The 12,327-nt window shown below is 35.8% G+C and overlaps 1 protein-coding gene across 3 annotated transcripts in view; it reads right to left on the reverse strand.

The window, feature by feature from the left end:
* LRRC36 (leucine rich repeat containing 36) overlaps nucleotides 1-12,297 on the reverse strand; it is a 46,073-nt gene extending 33,776 nt beyond the window's left edge. For all 3 annotated transcript variants that reach the window (XM_074314740.1, XM_019755716.2, XM_019755712.2), the window contains exon 1: nucleotides 12,228-12,297. In XM_074314740.1, the coding sequence (XP_074170841.1) occupies nucleotides 12,228-12,297 (70 nt within the window). The remainder of the gene's footprint in view (nucleotides 1-12,227) is intronic.
* Between the last annotated feature and the right edge of the window lie 30 nt (nucleotides 12,298-12,327).

Here is a 12,327-nt window from a genome sequence, read left to right on the forward strand (position 1 = left end):
GAGAGGAGAATCTCAAAATTGTCAATAGGAACTCACTGGCAAGTGTGTGATGGGCCAAACAGAATAACAATCAAAACTGGAAGGAGGTTCTGCAGGATCCAATTTGTAAGTGAGTGCCAGGGGACTGTATTAAAATAAGGTCTTAAGGTGCTGGAGCAGTCTGAACCCTATAAATTCTAAAAAATAATAAACTGAAGATCCCTTTCAAGGTAATACCCACACCAGGGAGAAATCAGTGGGAGTAGAGTCCACATTGAATGGGACAGAGAAATAGATTCAAGGAAAGGGAAAGTCCATATACAAGTGTGGGAGGGAAGCAAAGATGGCAGACCTCAGGAAGCATATTTTTTCAGCACTTTGTGAATACAACAGAAGCGGTATTTCCAAAACCTTAAAACTAGGAAAGCTATTCTACCCGCCCTTCTCATCTAAAAGTATAGGAAAATTTACTGCACTTAAACAGCCACAGAAAAGGATTACAGTCAAATTTTATATGAGGTTATTAAAAGAAAAAAGAACACAATAACATCCCTAAAGAATGAAAGCACTATAGAAAGTTACATCCACAAAATAAATTAAAATTGTAAACTTAATATTTCCAAACAAGCTAAAAGAAATTGTAACAAAATGCAGCAGTTCTCAAAGTATGGGTCCCTAGACACCTGGAGGTCCTTGAGACATGTATAGAGGGCCACAAAATCAAAACTATTCAAAAAATTATTAAATAATAATAATATTAAAATGTTAATTAGATTTTCACTGTGTTGACTTTTGCAATTATGGAGCAAAAGCAAAAACTACTGGGGCCTTAGGGTGAATCAAGGCAGTAGCATCAAATTTCATTCATAGTCACTGTATTCTTCACCAGTGTATGCTTGCACTTTTTTTTAAGAAGCCAGTTACACTTAAAAATGCCCTTGAAAAAGCAGTAAAAATGGCTAATTTTATTAAATCTTGACCATTGAGTACATGTCTTTTTTATATTGTGTGACTAAATGGAAAATATGCATGAAGTACTTCTGCCTGATACTGAAGTATAGTAGATGCCTTGAGGAAAAACATTTGTGTGAATTTTGAGATGCCAGCTGAACTAGCCACTTTTTTATGGAACATCATTTTTAGTTGAAAAAACCGGACAAACTATGGTTATTCAGACCTGATATTTGGCAGAAATTTTCTTAAAAATAAACAAAGTGAGTCTGTCATTTCAAGAAATCAACTGATAGTAATTATTGTCAATTATAACATTTGAGCTTCCAAGCAGAAATTAGAATTTTGGAAAAATTGTATCTGCCACCATGAACTTGACAGTTTCCCAATGCTTAAAGACTTTTAAAATGAGTTTGGTGATAATATTAACAAACACGATTTTTTAAATGTTATATAATGAAATTTATCAACATTTGGAAGATCTATATAACTCAGCAAGTTAATATTTTTCAAATGACCAATGCCTGATGTTACAAAATTATGCATGGGTAAAAGATCCATTTACATGCAAGATATACCAATGGATTTTAATGTAACAGAGTGCAAAAAGTTCATTGATAAAGTTTTAGATTCTACATACAACTAAACTTTAAGAAATTACCATTTGCCCAGTTTTAATGTCACATCAGTGAAGAATATCCACAATTATCTTAAAACGCTATGAAAATACTCCTTCCAGTTCCAACTATATAAATATTGTTTTGTAAGTTTTCTAATGTGTCTAATGTTATGGTAAAACAACATACCCTAACAGATTTACTACAGAAGCAGATATGAGAATCTGGCTGTCTTCAATTAAGACATTAAAAAGATTTCTATATAAAATAATTCCATTCTTCTCACTAATTTTATTTTTATTTTGGAAAATATAGTTATTTTTCAAAAATATTATTTATGTTAACATATAATGGGTATGTTAGTGTTACCTTTTAATGAGTTAATAAATAAATATTTTTAATTTTTCTCAGTTTCAATTTCTAATAGGGTAAATATTAGTAAATATAGTCCACATTACTAAAAGCTTTTTGAAGTCCTCAATTTTTAAGAATGTAAAGAAATCCTGAGACCAAAAAGTTTGAAAATTGCTGGAAAATATAAATTAGAATTAGAAAACAGAAAAGATTATTGGAAAGAAAAGGAAGATTTGAAAATAGAGAAGCCAGAACTCAAGAAATAATAAAAATAAAAGGTCATTTCAGAAATAAAGACCATAACAAAAACAATCAAACAAACCATAGAACAATTCCACTTCTAGGTCTATATCCAAAAAAATTGAAAACAAGGACTCAACAGACATTTGTACACCCGTGTTCATAGCAGCATTATTCATAATAGCCAAAAGGTGGACAAAACGCAAATGTTCATTGATGGGTGAATAGATAAACAAAATGTGGTATATATATACAGTGAAATTTTATTCAGCCTTAAAAAGGAAGAAAATTCTGACATATGCTACAACATAGGTGAACCCTGAAGACATTACACTAAATGAAATAAGTGAGGCACAATGGGACAAGTATTGTATGGTTCCATTTATATGAGGTACCTAGAATAGTCAAATTCATAGAGACAGAAAGTAGCATGATGGTTGCCAGGGGCTGATGGTAGGTGGGAATACGGAGTTATTGTTTAAAGAGTACAGAGTCTCAGTCTGGGAAGATGAAAAAGCTCTGGATATGGATGGTGATAGTTGCAAAACAATGTGAATGTACTTAATGCCCCTGAACTAAACACTTAAAATGGTAAGTTCTATGTTACGTATACTTTACCATATTTTTCTTAAAGTAGAGAATGTCTTAAAATGAATATATGGGAAGGAAGACTTTTTTTAAGATTAAAAAAATGAAGTAGAATATAGTCACATAATGGAATAGTACTCAGGAATATAAAAGAATGATGCACACAACATCTGAAACATTATATTGAAAGACGCCAGACACAAGAGTATATACTGTATGCTTCTAGTTGTACGAAATTCAAGAACAGGCGAAACAATCCATGGTGGTAGAAATTAGGACAGTAACTGACTTTAGGGGGAGAGAATTGACTGGAAAAATGAGGAGGGAACTTTCTGGGATAATAAACATGTTCTATACCTTCACTGGGATGTTAGTTACATGGGTAAATATTTTTGTCAAAACTCAAATCATATATCTGATGAGGGATTAATATTTAGACTACATAAAGAATTCCTACAACTCCCCCCCCCGCCCAAATAAACAGCTAATAAATGGGTAAACGATTTGAATAGACATTTCTCCAAAGAAGATATACAAATGGCCAACAAACCCATGAAAAGATGGTCAACATCATTAGTTATTAGGGAAACGTAAATCAAAACCACAGTGAGATACCACTTCATACCCTCTAATTAAAAAATAAAAAAGGAAGAAAAATTATTACCATTGGTGACGATGTAGAGAAATTGGAATCCTCATACATCTGGAGGGAATGTAAAATGGTACAGCCACTATGGAAAACAGTTTGGCAGTTCTTCAATAAGTTAAATATAGAATTTACCATATAACACAGCAATTCCACTCCCAGGTATATACCCAATAATTGAAAACGTATTCAAAAAAGAAGTTGTACACAAATGTTCATAGAAGCATCGTTCACAGTATCTAAAATGTGAAAACAACCCAAATGTCCATTAGAGGATGACTGGATAAACCAACAGTGATATATATCCATACAATGAATATTAGCCATAAGAAGGCATGATGTTCCAGCAAGTTATTAGGTTGGTGCAAAAGTAATTGTGGTTTTTGCAATTTTTAACCTTTTAAACCACAATTACTTTTGCACCAACCTAATATTTTGTAGATATCAACTGATTCTAAAGTTTATGTGGAGACACAAAACACCCAGAATATCCAATACAACACTGAAGAAGAAAAACAAAGTCAGAGGACTGATACTATGTAACCTCAAATCGTACTATAGAGCTATAATAATCAATAGGGTGTGGTGTTGGGGGGAAAAAAGACAAATAGATCAATGGATAGAATTAGAGAGCCCAGAAATAGACCCACACAAATACAGCCCACTGATCTTTGACAAATAAGCAAAGGTAATTCAGTGGAAAAAAAGATAGTCTTTCAAAAAACGGTACTAAAAAAACTGGATATCCACATGCCAAAAAAAAAAAAAAAAGGCATCTAGACACAGACGTCACAACTTCCACAAAAAATTAACTCAAAATGGATCCAAAATACAAAATTATAATACTTCTAAAAGAATACAGGAGAAAATCTAGGTGAGCTTGGTTGTTGGCAATAAGTTTTTAATACAACACTAAAAATCATAAACCATGAAATAAAAATTTGAGAAGTGGGACTTCATTAAAATGTAAAACTTCTGCTCTGCAAAAGGCACTGTTAAGAGTATGACAAAACAAGACAGAGTGGAAGAAAATACATGCAAAAAGCATATCTAAAAAAAGGACAGGTATCCAAAATATACAAAGAACTCTTAAGACTCAATTAAAAAAATAGGCAAAAGACCAGAACAGACAACTTGCCAAAGAAGATATATAAATGGCAAAACAAATAAAACCTATGAAAAGATGCTCAACATCATAAGTCATTAGGAAATTGCAAACTAAAACAATGAGATAGCACTACACACTTATTAGAACGACCAAAACCCAAAACACTGACAACGCCAAATGTTGGTAAGGATGTAGGATGTTATAGTCTGCTTGGGCTGCTATAACAAAATACCACAGACTGCATGGCTTATAAACAACAAACATTTATTTCTCACAGTTCTGGAGGCTGGAAGTTCAAGATCAGGGCGCCAGCATGATTAGGTTCTGGTGAAAGACTTCTTCCAGCTCCTTCTCACTGTGTCCTCCCATGGTGGAAGAAGGCAAGGGACCTTTCTTTCTGCCCTCTTTTGTAAGGCCATTGCTCTCTTTTATGAGGCTCTGCCCTCATGACCTAATCACCTCCCAAAAGTTCACCTCATGATACCATCACAATGGGTGCTAGGATTTCAACATATGAATTGGCAGATGGGGGACACAAATATTCAGACCATCAGCATGGGGCAACAGGAACTCCCATTCATTGCTAGTGGGAATGCAAAGGTGTAGCCACTTTGGAAGATAGTTTGGCAGTTTCTTACAAAGCTAAACACAGTTTACCATATGAGTTAGCAATTAGCACTTTGGTATTTTCTCAAGTGAGTTGAAATTTATGTCCACACAGAAACCAGTACTTGAGTGTTTAGAGCAGCTGTATTCGTAACTGTCAAAACTTAGAAGCTACAAAGGTGTCCTTTAATAGGTAAATGGATAAACAAACGATGGTACATCCACACAGTGGAATATTATTATTCAGTAATAAAAAGAAATGAGCTACCAAACCACAGAAAGACATAGAGGAATCTCAAATACATTGCTAAGTGAAAGAAGCCAGTCTGAAAAAGTCCATACTCTATGATTCCAACTATGTGACATTCTGAAAACAGTAAAAAGATCAATGGTTACCAGGGGTTCAACAGGGAAGGGAGGGTAAATAGGTGAGCACAGAGGATTTTTAGGGCAGGGAAACTATTCCGTTTGATATAGTGGGCACGTGACAACCCATAGAGCTATATAACACAAAGAGTGAACCGTAATGTAAACTATAGACTATAGTTAATAATAATGTATTAATATTGTTTCATCAATCATAACAAACATACCACAGTAATGCAAGATATAAATAACAAGATATAAATAACGATGGCTCAGTTGGTTAGAGCTCGAGCTCTGAACAACAGGGTTGCAGGTTCAATTCCCACATGGGCCAGTGAGCTGCGCCCTCCACAACTACATTGAAGAAAACGAGCTGCCACTGAGCTTCCAGAGGGGTGGCTGGATGGCTCAGTTGGTTAGAGCATGAGCTCTCAACAACAAGGTTGCCAGTTCAATTCCCTCCATAGGATGGCTGGCTGTGGCCCCTGCAACTAAAGATTGAAAACGGCAACTGGACTTGCGCCCTCGACAACTAGATTGAAGGACGACTTGAAGCTGATGGGCCCTGGAGAAGCACACTGTTCCCCAATATTCCCCAATAAAATATATATATTTAAAAAAGATATAAATAACATGGGAAACTGTGGGGGAACATGGGGGAAGACGTGAAGGGGAAAGAGTATATGAAACACTCTGTACTTTCTGCTCGATTTTTCTGTACACCTAAAACTGCTTTTAAAAGTATAGTCTGTTAATTTTTTAAAAAGAAATACACTACCCATACATGCTAAAATATGGATGAACCTTAAAAATATCATGCTAAGTGTAAGAAGCCAGACACGAAAGGGCACATATTGAATAATTTGATTCATATGAAATAACTAGAACAGCCAAATCCATTGAGACAGAAAGCAGATTAGTGGTTGCTAGGGGCTGGGGGGAGCTGGAAATGAGGGGTGACTGCCAAAGGGGTGTGGGGTTTCTTTTTGGCTGATGAAAATGTTCTGGAACTAGATAGTGGTGATGGTTGCACAATGCACTAAGTAACAATGAATTACATACTTTAAATTTTATAGTATGTGAATTACATTTAAAAAAAGCAAAAACAATTTTTCCCCAGCTTGGAGGGCTGGTAGCATATTGGTAGCTCTGTAGTATGCAATAACTTAATACAGTGAAAGTCTGTTACCACGGGACAAAGGCTAAGGTCCATTAAGATTTTCATTAGCGCCCTGCAGCACTTTTCATGCCTTTCACTGGAGTCTATTTTGAAGAGCAGACATTTTAACATTTTTAAAGGGAACAGTAATTATCATTCAAATGACAAACTGCCACAAGGACAGACGTTCTTTTATGATTCATATGAGGTGCAGGTCTTAAGAGGTTATGCATTCGGTTTTAATGTTTATAAAGAGAGCGAAGACAAATAGATCAGAGAACAAATCAAACATTGCACATCACAGATGTCAAGAGCAACAGAATAATTTTCCAATTTTAATATATGGGTTACATAACCCCAATGGGCTAAAACATGTTTTATTCATGAAAACAACAAATCAAGTAATCTCTCTATAGAAAACCATTTATAGCTCACTTGGAAATTAAGTTCATAATCTTTAATAAAGGTTGTTTATAATGATGATGAAAGAGTTTCAAATAAATAAAACTTAAAATAAAAAAGGCCTCATAAGTCAACCTGAAAGATCTCCCACTAAGCAAAGTTGGGACAAGTTCAGCATCAGTTATGATAATGACTGTAATGGATTGGAATACACCAAAAACATCTAAATCCATGAGTTTATGATATTAAGAAAACAAAATAACTCTCATTGGTCACCTTTGGAGGATGCTGAGGAAATAACTCATTTTTCCAAAAACCAGTAAATAAGATGAAAAAAATCAAGTATTTATCCTGCCTTTTCTATACAAACTATACATCAAGATAACCTAATAGTTGATATAAGGAAATTTCTTTTTATAGAAGTATTACAGCTAATAAAAATGAAAAAGAAAATTAGAAAATTATCATTTTGCAATCCCTAATAAATTAATGGATCCTAGGCAATCATATTCAATGGCTGATAATGTCACAAAAAGAACAACAGATATTATAAACTTCCTAACAGAAGTATAAAACATCACCAGTGAAGTAGTCTTGCAAAAAAACAAACAAAAAAGTCAAACCTGAATCTGATCAAGCCTCAGTTAGCTACCAATTCATAGGGAATACAAGAAACAGGGGAAATGTTAAATATCTTAAAAATATCATGAGAAAAATCCAGATTGTAACAAATTATTCAGAACAAATAACCTAGTTTCTTCAAAAACAATAGAAAATGCAAGGAAAAAAGAAGGGGGAACCAATAGCTTGAATATTACTTAAGACAAATATCAACCAATTGCAATAAACTTTATATAGATCTTGATTTTTTAAAAAATTATAGGACAGTTGGGGACATGAGAAAACCAGTTGGATATTTGATGATATTAAGAAATTACTGTTTGGGTTGGACGGATGGCTCAGTTGGTTAGAGCGTGAGCTCTGAACAACAGAGTTGCCGGTTCAATTCCCACATGGATGGTGGGCTGTGTCCCCTGCAACTAAAGATTAAAAATGGCAACTGGACTTGGAGCTGAGCTGCGCCCTCCACAACTAGGTTGAAGGACAATGACTTGGAGCTGACTTGTGCTAGACTTGTGCAACGACTTGTGCCCTGGAGAAACACACTGTTCCCCCGTATTCCCCAATAAACACTAAAAAAAAAAAAAAAAAGAAATTACTGTTAAATATTTTCAGGTTTTATGTGCAATTTTTAAAAAAGTTTTTATCTCTTGAAGATACATACTAAGATATTTATGGGTTAAATCATATACCTGGGATTTGCTTCAAAATAAACAGTGCAGAGGATTGGGGGTGGGTAGAGAGGTATAGATGAAAACCTGGCCATGAATTGATGATAACTGTTGAGGTAAGGGATGGAATCTCATTATTCTGTTGTCTCCACTCTTGTATATATTTGTGAATTGCCCTAGTACTGGGGGTGCCCAAAAAATGTATGAGGTCAGACAAGTTCACCAACTCATTCTAGAAAAAGTGCTACACACCTCATTGCTGAATATCATTATGATCACCTTCAAAGTACGCTCCTTGGGAAGCCACGCATTGACGCCAGCACCTAGTGTACGCTTCAAAGTAATTTTGGAACTCTTTTTCTGGAATGGCCATCAGAGCTGTTTTGGTATCACACTTGATGTCCTGAATGTCATCAAAATGTTTTCTTTTCAATATTTCCTTTATCTTCAGGTAAACAAAGAAGTCATCGGGGCCCAGATCAGGTGAGTAAGGAGGGTGTTCCAATACAGATATTTGTTTCCTGGCTACAAACTCCCTCACAGACAGTGCCGTTTGAGCTGGTGCATTGTTGTGATGCAAGAGTCATGAATTGTTGCCAAAAATTTCAGGTCGTCTAACTTTTTCATTCAGCCTTTTCAGCACATCCAAATAGTAAACATGCTTAGCTGTTTGTCCAGTGGGTACAAATTCATAATGAATAATCCCTCTACTATCAAAAAAGGTTAGCAACAGCATTGCAACAAGTTTGCAAACTTAATTGTCACACCTCTTATACACAGCTTGTATTCATTTGTTGTTATTGGTATATATTGAGTATTACAATTTTAATACAGTTTTTTCTTTCTTAAAATGTGTACACGTTTTTTTGGCACCTCTGTGTAATAAGTGATGTATGCTTATGTATAGAGAGAATATTTCTCAAAGCTACCCAAGATATTGGTAACAGCAACTGCCCTTGGGAAGAACAGAGTCAGGGCCAGGGAGGAGGGGGTCAAGACTTATTTTTACTGTGCAATTATTATATTACCCTTACAGTAAATTAACTAAATTATTTTTAAAGCAAAAAAATTACATAATTACATATTTTCCCTCTCTGAGATCCAGACTCATACATCCAGCTGCCTACTAAAAATCTTACATTTGAATGTCTAATAGGTATTTTAAACTTAACATGCTCACAACAGCTCTCTTGATCCCCTTTCCCCAAATCTATCTTTTTATAGTCTTTGTTTTCTCTCACTCTCAATAAATGGCATCACTATCCACCCAGCAATAACTTAAACCAAGACTAAGAGTTATCTTTGAAGTTTTCTTTTCCTCATTTCCCACATTCAATTGCTTTGTAAGTCCTGTCCCATCTGCCCACAAAATATACCTTGACTCCATTCACTTCTTTTTCTCTCCACTGTCATCCTCCTAATCCAAGCCCTTCATTATCTCTTATCAGCTGACTGTAACAGGGTTCTAATGGGTAAGCGTAATGTTTTAAAAATGAGCATTAGATCAGGTCATGTCCCTACTTAAAATGCTTTCATGAAAATTGACAAGCTGATTCTAAAATCCTTAGAAGAAAATAAAGGGCCAAGAATAGCCCAGACAATTTTAAAGGAGGAAGAGGAGGTAAAGAGAGGAAGGTAAATGGAGGCAAACTGATGACGTTACCAGTTATCAAAATTTACTGTTAAGCCATAGTAATTACAAAAATGTGATATTGGTGCAGAAATAGACCAACAGAACAATGGACTAGAATGGAGAAGCTAGAAACAGACCCATATTTATAAAGGAACTGGTACATGGCAGAGATACCTACAAATAGGTTCTGGGAAAACTGGCTATCAGTATAAAAAATACAATTATAACATATCACACATCATATATAAAAAGAAACTCCAGATAGATTAATGTGAGATGCAAAGCTGCAGAATTTTTAGAAAAAAATACAGGAGCCTATTACATCAGTGTAGGGACAAACTTCATAAGTAAGACACAAAAAACACAAATCATAAGGAAAAATAAACTTGAGTATCTTAAGTTGAAAATTTTCCGCATGACAAAGGATAATGTAAACGTTTACTGTAATTTTTTAGTACAAAGAAGTATAACAAAGAAAACAACAAAAAAGGTCTATAATTGCCCCATCAAGATTATCCCTTTGGACATTAAAAAGAAAGTAATACTTATTATGTAGTCAGAAAATTCCAACAGTACGGAAAAGTGCAGAGCAAAAGCCTCTCCCCAAAGATGACTAACGTGATTTTTTTACAGAAGAATTTTATACTGCATATACCAGCTTTCATTTAACTGAAAAACACCCGTGTTTTATTTGTAAGTAAAAAAAGTGAATTGCCAAATAATATATATGTTCTCATTTGGTTTTGTTTTTTTAAAGATACCTATGTGTATATTTGTATAAAGTAATGGAAAATATATTGAAGGACAGAGAGGAAGGAATAGTCCTTTGCTTTAGACACTTTTGTATTGTTTGAATTGTCAGGATGAGCACAATTAATTTTGTTATTCACATGCCTAGAACAAAAACAAGCAAGGAAACAAAAACAAGCAAAAAAATCTGCCATATATTGTTCTAGCTGGAGCATTAAAGGGGTGTGTGCCTCCCCCCTAATCAAATTGAATCAATATTTTTTCTTAAAAAAAGCCAAGAAAGGTGTAAAACTGTGTAAGTCAATAAACTTTTTCTTAGCTAACCTGTAAAATAGGAAAGCTCAAAGTAATTTGGAAAAGAAAAAATAAACCTGAAATAATCTACATCAGTCTATCCACACAACAAACTATTATCTTTGGTTGGGGGTGGAGGGGAGATTTCAAGAGGAAGGAAAGATTAATATCTTCTTTGTTCATTCATGTTTGACTGGTACCAACAGGCACTATTTTGATAAATTTTAAATATTTTTTAAATAAAATAAAACCAAGTTATTTCAAATCCCGCAAATAAAAAGTATGAAAGGAAGCAAGCACCTTTTTGTAATGATTAGATCACAGGCTCTGGAATCAGAGTCCCGGGTTAATAAACCCTGGCTGCATTACTTTAGGCAAAAATCTAAACCTAATTTTATTCATCTGTAAAATGGGAACAATAACAGTATCTGCTTCATAGGCTTGTTAAGTGGTTAAATAATGCAAGGAAAGTATTTAACACAATGCCTGTCATTAACGATATAGTGACTTTAGGAAGGGTAACCATTGAATTAGGAATGCTGATGACTCTGCCATCATTTTCACTCCTTAGAAACTCAGAAAGCAAGCTGAGTGAGACAGGTCAAAGGTGGGGTCAGGAGTCACTCAGCCTGTTTTACGTCTAGGACCTGGTCAGGGCTGGGGCCCTGACCTAAGCGCCTTGGGAGATCAGCTGCTATTCTTTTCACTTCCGACCCCTTTCTGAATCTCTCTTAAAAGGAGACTACACATCCAGATGGACTAAAGAAATGGCCAAATTGTCGAGATGTAGACTAGACGATGAGCATTTCACCCCAACCAGCCCTCCTGGGTTGGAAGTTTCTGAAACTGCCCAAATTAATGCCCTTCTTGCCTCCTCAATAGCATCCCGATCTCTAAACGCCCTTCTTAGCAGTTCCTTTCTTCCACCAACGCCCCTCTTTGGGGCTCGGTTTCCTTCCACTGGTTCCAACTCTGTCCAGCTCTGTGTTCCCGCCGCAGGTCCCGTTAATCTTGTTTCTCCTTCTCCAATTCAGACTCCACTCCTCTCCCTCAATTCCTCTCTCTCCTCACCAGACACCCCGGTTACTTCAGTTCATTCCCCTCCACCTCAGTGTACCCCTTCTCCCTCAATAACCCCTCCCCCGCCTCAGGGACCGCTCCTCCATCGCCGTTCCAGGTTCCCGTCTCCACCTCAGTTTTCTCCCTTCAGCCTCAGACCCCAAGCTCCCCGCCTGGCCCTACCCGGCTGCTCCAAAGTCAGCGCCCCCAGGCGGCGGATGCTGTCCTCATCCAGATCCCACTGCTCAGCCATCCCTGCTCCGCTCACCTGTCGCCTCGCGCG

Source organism: Rhinolophus sinicus, linkage group LG11 (genome assembly GCF_036562045.2).
Source record: "Rhinolophus sinicus isolate RSC01 linkage group LG11, ASM3656204v1, whole genome shotgun sequence".
Classification (NCBI taxonomy): Eukaryota; Metazoa; Chordata; class Mammalia; order Chiroptera; family Rhinolophidae; genus Rhinolophus; species Rhinolophus sinicus.